Raw genomic sequence first — 15,397 nt, forward strand, 5'->3', positions numbered from 1 at the left:
AGTCATATCTATTCCACCGTTATAAATTACGATCACACTATGCCAGTGACACGGCTTCTATAATTCGATAAGGGTTAGTTTACGTCCCTCGCTAAGACAAGGCCTAACAAGGTATCTATGTGTTCCGGAACGTGCGTAAACTAGTTCTATGTGCCATATTATCTAGTGGTTGGATTCTATAAATCGATACGTAACTGAAATTGGGAATATCTAAAAAGTCTTTTTTATTTACAATATCACAATTCTCGATAATCAAAATTAATCAAAATTTCTGATACAGAAAAATGGTCGAATAAAAAGAATCAATTTAAATACTAGTGAGTAACGAAAAGTCACTAACCTCGAAAGCGATTGAAAACTGAATATTGAACACAAGCAAATCCTATAATTTATTAAGCAAAATATCATTAAATATTTAATTTACAACCAAATTATATACTAACAAGTAGGCACCTAGAAGATGATATAAAAATATATAGAATATAATTCGACCTTATAATTATTTCTTTAACTTTTAAAATATGTACACTTAAACCAACACATGTATGCAAATATACCAGTACTATTACTAGAATAATTATATAGTACAAAAACAGATCCATGTAGCACATTAAATCATGTAACAATCGAACAAAACATCTACTCACAAAAACTCATAACCTAAACACTTGTTTAATACTAAAATGGGTAGATAACACTTAAGTCAAGTAACTGAGAAAACAAAATCAAACAAATTAAATATACTATATATGGGCCTTAAAGCCCACTTAGCCACGTGACCAAAATAGATTTGTAAAACTATAGGAATATGGCTTTGGTTTTCAAATATTAATATAGTAATTTGTATGCACACTTAAATCCATACATTACCTATTCATGTATATTATTTTTAGATTAACAAAAATATGCAGAGAACTAACTTGTGCCAATACTAGACTATAAAGGACACTTAATATATTGCTGAAATTCTACTTTTATTTAAAATAAGTATTATTTATATTATTTAATAGACCACGAATTCATTGCAAATATGTTAAATAATTTATAAGATGTAAATCATGTTTTTAAGAATATATATATTTACTTAACCACAGACACCAAAATTATATATTATCTTATGATTTTAAAATCATGACACAAAAACTAGTACAAATTAGTATGCATTTGTATGATAAAGTAAAATATGCAAACATGGAGTCCTAGGTCTAATAGTGCAATTTGACATACATAATAATTATCACATCAAGAAAATTATTATGGTTCGCGGATATCGAGACAATACATATACATTCATAAGTATGCTTTCTTTGACCTTGAAAACCAAAAAGGACATGAACAAGTTATACATACATAGTACACATAATTCCAAAATAACATAAAAGAAACCAGAGCATAGCAGAGCATATACATAGTTATGAAAAAAATTAAAAGAAAATCGAAAAGCTCGAGTACCTTTGTTAGCGAGATGATACCTGTACAACTCTTTTTAGACATCTAGCAAGTTGTTAAATAGGCACACACAAAACCCTAATAATATCCCTTAATCATCTCCTAATTAGCATCATTTAATAAATACTTTTAACTAAAATGAACTTCTTTCCATTTTTAGCTATTAATTCAAATTTCAAGATAATAAAATTTCCATATATTCATTTAGTCAGCTAAAATAAAATCTACTATCAAATTATTGCTTTAAAAAAACTATAATTATAATTAAACAAATAAATGAATAAAAAAAATTTGGGGTGTTATATTCTACCCACCTTAAAAAAATTTGGTCCTCCAAATTTCTATGCATAAAATTTTTAAAATAATTCGTACCTTAGTTATGATTTCCGGTAAGCTGAAATACACGTCCATATCCCTTTTTGGTGTCTGCCCCCTTTCTTGGTGGTGGATTTTTGGGACATTGAGAGATCTTGTGTCCAACCTCCCCGCAATGAAAACAAGCACCCAGGTTCCAACGACATTCTCTATCAGCATGATTTCCTCCACACCTAGTGCACTTATATTGATTTCCTTGATTACCCATTTGATCATACGCATATGGTTTCTTGAGTGGTTCCCCTTGAGACGTTTGACCCCTAGTTGGAGCGAACCTCTTCTTGTTCCAATTATCTGTTGCCATTTCGGATTCTACTAAACCCCTCTCGATCACCAAGGCTTTGTTGAGAACAGCCTCATAAGTCTGAAGCTCAAATGGCGCCACTCCAAGTCGAATATTACTTCGAAATCCTTCCTCCAACATCCTTGCTCGACTTGCCTCATCCGCAACCAATGTTGGTGCGTACTTAGCAAGTTTCGCAAACTCCGCTTCATACTCGGTAACTGACTTCCCACCTTGTTCAAGTCTGATAAAGTCCCTCTCTTTCTGTAAGCGCGTCGTCCTGAGAAAGTACTTGTCCTCTAAAGCTTTCTTAAACCTTTCCCACAAATATGGTTTTTGATTTGCTTCTGCATTTGCCTCATTTTTCCTTTTCTCCATAAGCCACCAGTCAAAAGCACTCCCTTGAAGTTGGTAAACAGCAACTGTCACTTTTTGTTCATCATTGCTGCCAAGTAACTCAAAGGCCTTCTCCATCTCTTGAACCCACTTCTCAACTATCGCCGGGTCCGTAGCTCCATCAAAGCTTGGTGGGTTAAGTCTTTTGAATTCTGAAACTATGTTGGGTTGCCTCGGCTGTTGGTTTCCTACTAGAGCGGCTAAAGTTTGTGCTAGCTGATCAGAAGCTCCACCATTGTTATTGTTGTTATTATTGTTGTTGTTGCTGTTGTTGTTTCCACTTCGTTCACTCTGTGCAGTCATTTTTCTATCAAAACAAAAATAAGAACTTATTTTATATATAAATAATTACACAAAGAATCATTATTTTTAAATAAATATAACATCCATTTCTCAAACACCTCAAATAATCATGTGAAACAATTCTTAAAGTAGCATTTAGATCTTACAATGCAATTATAAAAAATAAAACTTCACAAAATCCAACTTCTTTCAAATAAAACTTAATATCTGAAGGAAAAATTCCCAAAACCAAACAAGAAAAACAAAGATAGGTCATAAACTAGTTCATTCTAGAGCTTCTTCTATCTTTCTCCTAGTCTCTCCAAGTCCATCTCGAAATGCTTGAAGAAAATCTTTCGTAACTCACCCAAGCCAAGTAACAAGTCAGCGCCTTGACAATGGCCAAGGACAAAAACCATCTATTACACGTTCATGCCTTCGAGTGTCCCTCCTTATTATCTTCAGGGCTCTCTCAGATTTCTCGCTTGCAATTTGGAGGTCTTCTATGGCTCTCTCAGCTCTAACATTTGCAATTTGAAGGTCTCGGACATTTAAAAAATAATCTTTTAATATATCTTGACGTTCCTTTCTTAACTTACTCTCGACTTCTACCGCTTCTTCATTTCTAAACTTAAGTTTAACCTTAAGCACCACATTCTCTCTCATTGCCCTCATCAAAGCATCACTTCCACGTGAATGGCTAACACTCTCAACAAAAGGTGATTTTTTAACGGATTCCTCGCTATCATAGTCAAGCATAGGGGTATCCTCATCAATATCAATGGACACTAGTGGCGATTGTTCTTCTATTTCCTCCTCAAGGTCTTCCTCCATATCCTCATCAAATCTGTTAGCAAGACCCCACACATTCGCATTATCGGCCATGTACAAATGTCCAAAATGAAGTATTAATACTTACAACTAGAATGAAATCATTCTAGAGTACTTAACCTACAAGTCAACCTACAAGGTAGTCTACAGGATCTTAAACCTAGGCTCTGAATACCATCTATAACATCCCAACTTTTTAGGATATTAATTCTACACAAAACTAATAAGTCAAACCCGATAATTTCACTTTCTAAACCAAAATGATCAAGTTTCTCAAACCCAAAACATCAAAAGTCAACATAAAATTCAAATGTACTAAAATTTGAGACGCATCTCGAACAATAATTCAATAATAAAGTTCAAAGTGAAACAAATAAAAATCCAAACAGCATGTCCAAGTCATTCTTATTCTTTCCGAAAGTCCAAACCAGAAATGTATACACAAAAATGAGCTACGAAGCCCAGCAAGTAACTATCGTTCAACGACTCACAAAATATTTTCTAAAATATTTTTCAGACTTTAAATCAATTATAGTTCCAAAATATCGCAGTCATATCAATTCCACAGTTATAAATTACGGCCACACTATGCCACTGACACGACTTCTATAATTCGATACGGGCTAGTTTACGTCCCTCGCTAAGAAAAGGCCTAACAAGGTATCTATGTGTTCCGGAACGTGCGTAAACTAGTTCTATGCGCCACACTATCCAGTGGTTGGATTCTATGAATCGATACGTAACTGAAACTGGGAATATCTAAAATGTCTTTTTTATTTACAATATTACAATTCTCTGAAAGGAATATGTCCTAAGTCCAATCATGTATTAGGATTTAGGAATAACTTTTATGTAATCTGTTTTGATTTTATTGATATTAATAAAGACTTGTTTTGCTTTTATTACGGGCTTTATCTATTTAAGTGTTTAAATAAGATATACCATAGTTTAGAGTAAAGCTTTTTATGGATTATGATGAGATCATAATAGTGAGACCTAAAAAGATGATAACTCTAAACTTAAATAGTTCCTGGTCGTAGGATTACTAACTGGTAATTAATAATCCGCAAAGATCGGTACATACTATGCTTGCTTCATTATGAAGGATGTCTGTTCTCATAGACATTTGTGTGGTGACACTATAGCTAGTATGTACGTGCTTATTATATAATAAGTTCACTGAACATGACTCGCCCAGCTGAACAACTGATGGAGTTCACTCACGTGTCAGCAGTTGTTCGCTTAGTAATAGTTGTACAAGTATCCTTAGACTTGAGGTCATCATAGTCATCTTGTGTACACTGAACTATGTTTTGGTTTAGTTCTTAGTCTCCAGGGACAATTATTAGGGCTCTTCTGGGTATAGGAATGTTAGATATATTTGATAATGTCATGGCTAATATGTTTAATGTTTAGATTTCAGATCTTATTTGAACAGGATAAATCAGTACTTATACTGGACGTCAGGACTTAAGGGATATCAGTACTTATGTTATCAGGAGATAAGCATCAGGAGATAGATATCAGAACTTAAGTGCTGAAGGACGATCAGATAAGGACAGTAGCTGATTAAAGTTAAGAAGATCAAGATAAACATAAGAAGAGATATGCATGAAGAAGGAATTCCGTAAAGAATGGAATACTTGGAAGAAAAGATATCTGATTGATATATATTAGGAAGCAGAATTATATTCCATATCAATTAGCGATTATCTTGTAACTGTGTAATATATAAACACAGACATAGGGTTTACACTATAAGTGTTATCATTATCGAGAATATTATTTACTGTAACCCTAGCAGCTCTCGTGATATTTTGTTCATCACTGAGAGATAACAGTTCCAGATTGTAACAGAGTTTATTGTTTCAATAAAGTTTGTTTTCTGTTACATAAGTTCTTGAAGTTTGATTTGATTGTAATAAACACTGTATTCACCCCCTCTACAGTGAAAGTGTGACCTAACAAGTGGTATCAGAGCCTTCTGTTAACACACATACAGTTAAAGATCCAAACACAATCATGTCTGACACAGAAACTCCAACTAAGCCTACCAAAACTGAGGAATCATCAAAGACATCAATTCAGAGTCGATATGAGACTATCAGAGTTCCCATATTGAGACCATCTGAATATCCCATATGGAAGGTAAGGATGACCATGTTCTGGAAGCAACAGATCCAGAATACCTTGATAGAATCAAGGAAGGGCCTCACAAACCTACCAAGCTCGCTGTTGTAGTTGCAGGTGAAGCAGCAAAGACTGTACCAAAGGAAAAGAGTGATTACACTGCTGAAGATATAGCATCTATTGCTAAGGATGCCAAGGTACGACACTTACTGCATAGTGCCATTGATAATGTAATGTCAAACAGGGTAATCAACTGCAAGACTGCCAAGGAGATATGGGATGCACTGGAGACAAGGTGTCAAGGAACTGAAACAGTTAAGAAGAACAGGAAGACAATACTCACTCAAGAGTATGAACATTTTGACTCAAAATCTAATGAGTCATTGAATGATTTATATGATAGATTTGTCAAACTTTTGAATGATTTGTCATTGGTTGATAAAGAGTATGATCTTGAAGATACCAACCTAAAATTCCTGTTAGCTCTTCCTGAATGCTGGGATTTGAAGGCAACAACAATAAGAGACAACTACAATCTTGATGAAACAACTCTTGATGAAATCTATGGAATGCTCAAGACTCATGAACTTGAGATGGAACAAAGAAGCAAGAGGAAAGGAGGAAAGTCAAGGACAGTTGCTCTCAAGGCTGAAGAGGAATCCCCCAAAGCACCTTCCTCAAAGAAAGACAAGGGTAAAGCTCTTTTCATAAAGTCTGATACTGAGTCATCAAGTTCTGAGAGTGATGATGACTTAGATTCTGAAAGCTTGCCTGAAACTGATGCTGATGAGGAGATGATGAAGCTGTGTGCTCTTATGGTGAAAGGAATCACAAAGATTGCATACAGGAAGTTCAGGAAGGGAAAGAAGTTTTCCAGGAAAGGCATAAGTTCTGATAAGAAGAATTTCAGAAGATCTGAAGGAAGAGGAGGAAAGTCTGACAGAGGAGATTACGCCAATGTTAAATGCTATAATTGTGGTGAGAAAGGCCACATATCTCCTGATTGCAAGAAGACCAAGAGTGACAAAGGCAAAGCTCTTGTCACAAAGCAGAAAAGCTGGACAGACACCTCAGACTCTGAAAGGGAGGAGAACTATGCATTGATGGCAAATGCTGATAAATCAAGTTCTGAGAGCAGTTCTGAAGCTGCTGAAACAAAGGTACCTCAGACTACTTATGCTTTTCATACTGATGATATTAATGAGTTGAGAAGATATCTTAAAACCATGTTTGTTAGTTATAGAGATCAAACTTTAACATGTGAAAGATTAACTTCTGAAAATCTTGCTTTTAGGAAAAGAAATGATTTCTTAGAAAAAGAGTTAGTCATGTTCCATCAAACTCAGAAGGATAGAGATGATGCTTTTTATGTTAGGGATGAAGTGCTAAAAATGAATGAATCTCTAAAAACTGAGTTAGAAAAGGAGAGAGAGATTATTAGGACTTGGACTAACTCTGGCAAAACAACTCAAAATTTGCTAAGCAGTGGAAACTGGAAAGAGGGCTTAGGTTATGGAGAAAATAAAAATGAAAAAGGAACTGTAGAAATTAAGCCTGTTGATAAGCAAAAGCCGAAGTTAAAACCTGTTAAGTTTGTAACTGAAAAATCTGAAAATGAGAAATCAGAAGTTAAAAAGGAATTAGCTTCTGACAAACTAAAACAGGAAAAGACAGCTGAAGTTAACATAGGCTTAATGACAAAGAAGCAGCTTAAGCATAAGCTGAAAGATGTTAAGAATGCAAACAAGGTAAAGTCACCTAGGAAAAACAGGAATGGAAAGGAAGGTGTGAATAAAAGCAATAACTATAAATCTGTTCCTGATGCTCCTAGGAAAGCATGTCATAACTGTGGAAGTTCTAACCATCTGGCTTTTTTTTTGCAGGAAGAATAAGAATATTAACTCCTTATCTTCAAAATCAGGAGTTAAGAGTCAGTCTGTTAGATACAAACCACAAAATCCTTGTTTTCATTGTGGTAGTTTATGGCATTCCATTTATACTTGTAAGGAATATCATAGTTTGTACTATGATTATTATCAAATAAAACCTTCTTTAAAGAAAGTTTCTGTTGTTCCTTCTAGTGTAAGTTCTGATTCAAAGTCTGGTAGTATAAGTTCTGATAAGAAAACTGTTAACATAAAATCTGATGCTAAATCCGCTGCAAATGTTAACAAACCTAAAAAGGCCAAAGGATCCAAGCAAGTCTGGGTCCTTAAAACTAATAATTAGTGGTCTTTTTTATTGCAGGGCAACAGGAAAAATATTTTAGTTCTGGACAGTGGATGTTCAGGACATATGACTGGAAATAAGGCCCTGCTATCAGACTTTGTGGAGAAAGCTGGCCCAAGTGTTTCTTATGGAGATGGCAACATTGGAAAAACTTTGGGATATGGCAATATCAATCTTGGGAATGTCATCATTAAAGATGTAGCTCTGGTCTCAGGAATTAAACACAACTTACTGAGTATAAGTCAAATCTGTGACAGAGGTTATCATGTTGATTTCTTTGCAGAACATTGTGAAATAGTTAGTAAATCTAAAGGAAAAGTTGTTCTGAAGGGATTCAGGCGTGGTAACATTTATGAAGCTAAGCTTTCAACAAGTTCTGATGGTTCTGCAATCTGTTTAGTGAGTAGAGCCTCAATTGAAGAAAGCTGGAATTGGCACAAGAAACTCTCTCATTTAAACTTCAACAAGATAAATGAACTGATCAAGAAAGATCTTGTGAGAGGACTGCCAAAATCAGTGTTTGCTCCTGATGGTCTTTGTGACTCATGTCAGAAGGCCAAACAAAGAAAATCTTCATTCAAGAGCAAGACTGAATCATCAATTCTTGAGCCTTATTATCTACTTCATGTTGATCTATTTGGTCCAGTGAATGTCATGTCTATTGCAAAGAAGAAATATGCGTTGGTCATAGTAGATGAGTTCACCAGATACACATGGGTGTATTTCTTGCACACAAAAAGTGAAACTGCATCTATCCTGATTGATCATGTCAAACATCTGGATAAATTGATCAAAGATTCTGTGAAAATTTTGAGGAGTGATAATGGCACTGAATTCAAGAATCTGATAATGGAAGAGTTCTGCAAAAATCATGGAATAAAGCAGGAATTTTCTGCTCCTGGAACTCCACAGCAAAATGGAGTTGTTGAAAGGAAGAATAGAACTCTCATTGAAGCTGCACCAACAATGCTTGAAGAAGCAAAGCTTCCAACCTATTTCTGGGCTGAAGCTGTGCAGACTGCTTGTTTTACTCAAAATGCAACACTCATTAACAAGCATGGAAAAACACCATATGAGATGGTGAAGAACAAGAAGCCAAATCTGAAATACTTTCATGTATTTGGATGTAAGTGTTTTGTTCTCAAGACTCATCCTGAACAGCTATCCAAGTTTGATCTAAAAGCTGATGAGGGAATCTTTGTTGGATATCCACTTTCCACAAAAGCCTTCAGAGTCTATAATTTGAGAACAAAAGTGGTCATGGAATCTATCAATGTCTCTTTTGATGACAAGAAGATCACTGGACTTGAAGATTGCATTGATCATGATCGGCTGAGATTTGAAAATAAAGATTCATATTCTGATACATTAAGTCCTGACAGTCTAAGTCCTGATATTGTAAACTCTGATGGATTAAACTCTGATGTTATTGAAACTGTGGTGACCACGTCAAAGGAAGATGCACCAATGCAGGGGGAGCATACTCAAGATATTATCACATCTCAAGAAGCATCAGAACATACATCTGGCTCTTCAAGTTCTGATTCGTCAAGTTCTGATAAGCCAAGTACTGACAGTGTTGAAAATCTAAATGCTGAAGGATCCAACTCAGAGAGCATAGTTTCAGGGGGAGCATCAGAAAATGAAAACAAAGACAGCATGAATCATGGGGGAGCATCCAGTTCTAGAGAAAACCTTCCATCTTCAAGGAAGTGGACAAAATCACATACACCTGATTTAATAATTGGAAATCCTGATGCAGGTGTCAGAACTAGAACAGGTACTTCGAATGAATGTCTTTACAATTCTTTTCTCTCTCAGTCTGAGCCAAAGAAAGTGGAATAAGCTCTTCAAGATGCTGATTGGGTGCAAGCAATGCAGGAAGAGTTGAATGAATTTGAAAGAAACAAAGTCTGGACCTTAGTGCCAAGACCTAAGAATAGATCTGTTGTTGGTACAAAATGGGTATTCAGAAACAAAACTGACAGTGATGGCATAATTGTAAGGAACAAGGCAAGGCTGGTTACAAAAGGATATTCTCAACAGGAGAGAATTGACTATGATGAAACATTTGCGCCAGTTGCTAGGTTAGAAGCCATAAGGATATTCATGGCTTATGCTGCTCACAAAAAGTTTACTGTCTTTCAAATGGATGTGAAAAGTGCTTTTCTCAATGGAGAATTGGAGGAGGAAGTATATGTTGAACAACCTCCAGGCTTTGTAGATTCCAAACATTCAGATTATGTCTACAGGCTTGATAAAGCACTTTATGGACTTAAGCAAGCTCCTAGAGCATGGTATGAGACTTTAGCTCAGTTTCTTCTGGAAAGTGGATTCGACAGAGGAACTATTGACAAAACACTATTCTATCTCAACCATGGCAAGGACTTACTTTTGGTCCAGATTTATGTTGATGATATCATTTTTGGTTCTCCAAATGATAAACTTTGCAAAAAGTTTGCCAAACTAATGCAGTCAAGATATCAGATGAGTATGATGGGAGAACTTAGTTATTTTCTGGGCCTTCAAGTCAAGCAGAGTGAAGAAGGCACTTTTATTTGTCAATCTAAGTACACCAGAAACTTGCTGAAGAAATTTGGAATGCAAGACTGTTCAAGTGCATCCACTCCCATGGCCACTGCAACAAAACTGGATAAGGATACTGGTAATTCAGTAGATATTACTGATTACAGAGGTATGATTGGCTCACTTCTCTATCTAACTGCTAGTAGGCCAGATATCATGTTTGCTACCTGTCTTTGTGCAAGATTTCAAGCAGATCCAAGAGAACCTCACTTAACAGCTGTAAAAAGAATCTTTAAGTATCTTAAAGGAACAGCTGATCTAGGATTATGGTATCCTAGAGAATCAGATTTTAAATTAATAGGTTACTCAGATGCAGATTTTGCAGGTTGCAAAATTGACAGGAAAAGCACAAGTGGAAGCTGCCAATTTCTTGGAGGCAGATTGGTTTCTTGGTATAGCAAGAAACAAAAGTCAATTTCCACATCAACTGCAGAAGCAGAGTATATTGCTGCAGGAAGCTGCTGTGCACAGATTCTTTGGTTGAAGAATCAGTTACTGGATTATGGGTTAACATATTTCAAAATCCCTATTTACTGTGATAATCAAAGTGCTATTGCTATGACAGGTAATCCAGTTCAACACTCTATGACAAAGCACATCAGCATCAGGTACCATTTCATCAGGGAACATGTGGATGAAGGTACAGTGGAATTGCATTTTGTTCCCACAGATCAACAAGTAGCAGATATCTTCACAAAACCACTGTGTGAAGCTACCTTTACAAGATTGGTAAATGAACTTGGAATGATTTCAGGTTTTTTATCTAAATCTGCTTAAACTTGTTCTATGTTATCAGACTTTATGATCAGTATTTACAGAATTAATCTCTTTGTGTATTCTGTGCTTAATTGATAAATGTTTTTAAGTACTGACTGTTGTCTGATATATATCTCTTAACTCTAATAAGTGATATATCTGTTTAAGTAATCATTCAATCCTATGAGGATAATTGTGCTAGATACTGACCTACTAGTCTTCAATAAACAAATGATCCCATGAAAGAAGTAATTATTTATGTGGAAATCTTATGACACAAGCAAATTCTGATACTTGAGCTTAGTTTAGTTTACTTTATTCATCTTATTACTAAGTCCCAAATTAGAATAATGCTACTCATCTGTTTAAGTTCTGATTCTAGTAAAACTGCTGAATGTACTAAGTGTTGATAAACCTCACTTATCAAAAGAAGAAGAAAAAGAATCAAAGAATAATATCAGGTACTCCTTTGAGATCTAGAGTAAAAATGTGAATGGGACGACCCAAGTGCATAGCTGGTATTAAGTAAATATGCATTAGAAAAGCAAAATATTTTCTTGGTGACTTTTCACACTCTATGATTACTGGAGAAATACTCTGATAATAGCATAAATTCTGATAAGCAGTCGTAACTCACTTACACTGAGAAGCCACTGTAAAATAGAATTTAAAAAGATGCATAAAATTAGCACAAAAACAGTTGAGGTGGACTCATGCATGAACTCATTTATCAGTAGGTTTCAGGATAATGACAGCTCTTTAGCAAAATTTTAATTATGACTTATTTCTAAGATGTACTGAAGTAAATCAGACTTTACTCTTTATTAGTTATTTAGCTTAATGCACACATAAATCACTCCATATGAATGATGAAATTTTTGTGGTGGTCTATGTTCTTTTAGACAAACAGTCACTGTGTCACCTTCCACAAATTCTGAGGACACGTTCTAGTTATATGTTCTGATGATTAAGTTCTGAAGACTATAACTCAGAACTTGTATGAAAACTTACTAAGATAGATATTCCTTGTTCGAGTTAAGACATTATGTTCTGATGACTGTTAAGTTCTGGTATAGGTCTAAGTTCTGATTTTTCAGTCTAACCCTTTACTTGACTTATCTGTGAGTAAAATTTGGTAACAGTCTCAGATTAATTTAGAATATGTTGAAGTGGAAGATTAATAGTCTATGGTTAGGACTAATGGCACTTGTCCTTGAACAGTTCACTCTTGTTACATGTGCACATTCCTTTTCAAATGACTGTTATTCTTTTTCAAGTCTAGGGAGACGAGGTAGACTTAACTCTATCTGTCAGCATTAAATATCTTCGCGTCTCCTGGCATTCTCTTGCCTATATAAACAGCCACTTCACATTAGCCTTTTCATCAATTTTTCTCACAATCTTAACTTCATATTCTTTTTCAAAAACATCATGGTCCGATTCAACATGTTTTTGAATTACCAAAATTTTCATATGGAGCTAAGCTGCGCCAACTGGCAGCAGGAGTGGCATGTAACTGCCATTCCTGAAGAGATATGGGGCTCTGTCCCATAGGCGGTGCTGAACCGACTTCTGTTCTTCGAGATGGACTACCAGCTTCATCTTGATCGATTGGAGGAGGAAAGGCGGGAAGCTATCCGTCAGCAAGAGCGAATCATTCGACTCGCTATCTTGTTTGTCGAAGATAGGAAGAGGAAGATGACTTAATCTCGTCTTCTTCCTGTTCTTCTTCATCCTCAGCTTTGTCAGGCTTCTTAGCTAGGACTAAGGCTGTTGATGTTAGATTTAGAAGCTTAGGACAAGATTGTAAAAGTTCTGATGTAATTTCAATTTCATCAATGTATTATTTTGATATATTAATGGAATTTGTTTTTGTCTTATGATCTTGTCTCTGAGAAATTTTGATACGCATTGATAAATCCTGATAAATATTCTGATGATCGTATAAATTGTGTCTGACTTTAAGTTCTGATAATGTTTTATCAGTACTTACTTAACTGATTGATTTTACTCATTCTCACACACAGTTTTTTTTCAGAATATTGATATTGCAGAGTAAAATATTTGAATTAGTGGGAACAGTTTCAATTTTAAATTAAAACTGATTCACCTTGATTAATGGAATCTAGGTAAGTGGAACGGTTTTTCCTTGAAAAACTGCAAGTGGGTGGTAATTATTCCTTATTTACCGTGCCCATTACTTTCTCACTAGTTCTGATATTGGGTTTGCTCTAACTGAGCCTACATCCATTTCTGGAGTTCAAGTACTGGAGTTTTGGAGGAGTGGAGTATATGACAATGGTGGTGCTCAAGGGTCCCCAAGTATAATATTTTCATCAGGGGAAGATGAGTATGTTGTGACTTTGTCTACAGTTAGACAGGCATTACAGCTACCTGAGGACTGTGTTTATTCTACTGTTGATGACTCAGTTCTTCAAAACATGATGGTTAGTCTGGGATATGAAGGAACATTGACCAAGCTTGGACAGTTGAAGAGATCTTTCATAAGGAGGGAATGGAGTTTCTTCTTTGATTGCATTACCAAAGCTTTCGCCAACAAATGTTCAAATTTTGATGCAATTCCCATATTCAGCCAACAAATCGGGTATGCACTTCTAAATCACACTGATTTTGATTATGCACGAGCAGTCTTAGGTTTTATTGGGGATAGGATGACAGAAGATCGCAATACTGTATATTTTGCAAGATTTTGTCAGCTTATTTATAGTTTTTGTTGTAATCCGCCCCAAAATTTTGGTGATCTAATTCCATCTTTCAGAATAGCTAAGAGAGCTTTTACTGATTTATTATCTTCTGATAATAAAAAGGCTGTGTTAAGACCCCTCTTAATACCTTTATCTGTCAAACAAGCCTTAATCACCTATGATCCTGTTAAGTACACTGCACTTTATCCTGATGTTCAAACATCAGAACCTGGTTCATCAGCACCTACCACCTCTACTCAGCCACCTCAAACCTCTCAACCATCTCTCAGAACATATCTCAAGTCCTATGTGAAGCCTACATCTTCTAAGTCAAAGAGAACAAAGACTGTTTCTCAAACACCTCAGAAGAAGAGGAGGATTACTTTGAGAGATGAATCAGATTCTGAGGAACAGATTCTTTCTTCAGAACCTGTGGTAACTGCAGCTGAGAAAAAGATTTCTCAGAAGGATTCTGAACTTGGAGGATCTAAGCTTCTCAAGAGGCTTAGAAAAATGACAATTCCTGAAACTTCCAAGGACTCTAAATTACCAAGGAAATACAAGAAATAGAGGGCAAAAAGGCCAGTTTCAGATGATGAGGAGGAAGCAGCTAAGGAAGGGGATCAGGAATCTCTGATCTCACAAGAAAAAGAATTTGATCCAGTTACTTCTTCTCCATCCACTCCATCTCAGGAAACTGTATCTGACAAGGCTAATTTCCCATCTGTGTCTCTTGGTAATCAAGGCACAAGTGCTGATAATGCTGATCAACACTTAGTTGTGCCTGGAGTAATTTTCTTAGAAGCTCCAACAGCAACAAATCTTTTGCCAACACCTATTACTGATGCTATTCAAACTCCGGAATTATCTAAGTCACCTTCTCTGCATCTAGACACTGATGATCAGACTTTAGGTGAGCATCAGGATATGGCTGTTGATCAGAACTTAGCATCAGATCAGCAATTAGAGGATGCTGACGCCTCCATTGCTACTCACACTGCTATTATATCAGATGATACTGATTCTATAAGTTCTGATGCTGCACATGCTGGAGATACTGGTGATGCTGCTCCAACTGCAAATACTGATGCAGCAGGTCCTTCAGGACACATTCCTCTTTCTAAGTCTGAACTAGTAAAGAAGTTTGTTACAGAGGAACCACCAGTGCCTTGGAGTGAAACTCCTGCAGGACAGGAGTGGACTAAGGAATGGAACTCAGTCTCATGTATTCCATCTGCGTTACATCTTACTGAGCACTTGACTAAAGCTGATGAAATGTTAAATTCTGATGATTTCAAAACTCAGCTTTGTGTCACTGCATTGAGTACTAAACATCTAGAAGGTCTTCATTCAACTACTCATGCAGAAATACACA

The 15,397-nt window shown here is 35.8% G+C and overlaps 1 protein-coding gene across 1 annotated transcript; it reads right to left on the minus strand.

Annotated features, from left to right (window-relative positions):
* Positions 1–1,822: 1,822 nt before the first annotated feature.
* LOC141714744 (uncharacterized) lies at positions 1,823–2,806 on the minus strand. Its single transcript, XM_074518246.1, has one exon. The coding sequence runs from the start codon at positions 2,804–2,806 to the stop codon at positions 1,823–1,825; it is 984 nt and encodes a 327-aa protein (XP_074374347.1).
* Positions 2,807–15,397: the final 12,591 nt, after the last annotated feature.

This window comes from Apium graveolens, chromosome 3 (assembly GCF_009905375.1).
Source record: "Apium graveolens cultivar Ventura chromosome 3, ASM990537v1, whole genome shotgun sequence".
In the NCBI taxonomy this organism is placed as follows: domain Eukaryota; kingdom Viridiplantae; phylum Streptophyta; class Magnoliopsida; order Apiales; family Apiaceae; genus Apium; species Apium graveolens.

Coding starts and splice junctions, on each gene's coding strand:
- LOC141714744 (XM_074518246.1), bottom strand. CDS start 2,806: ATGACTGCACAGAGTGAACGAAGTGGAAACAACAACAGCAACAACAAC.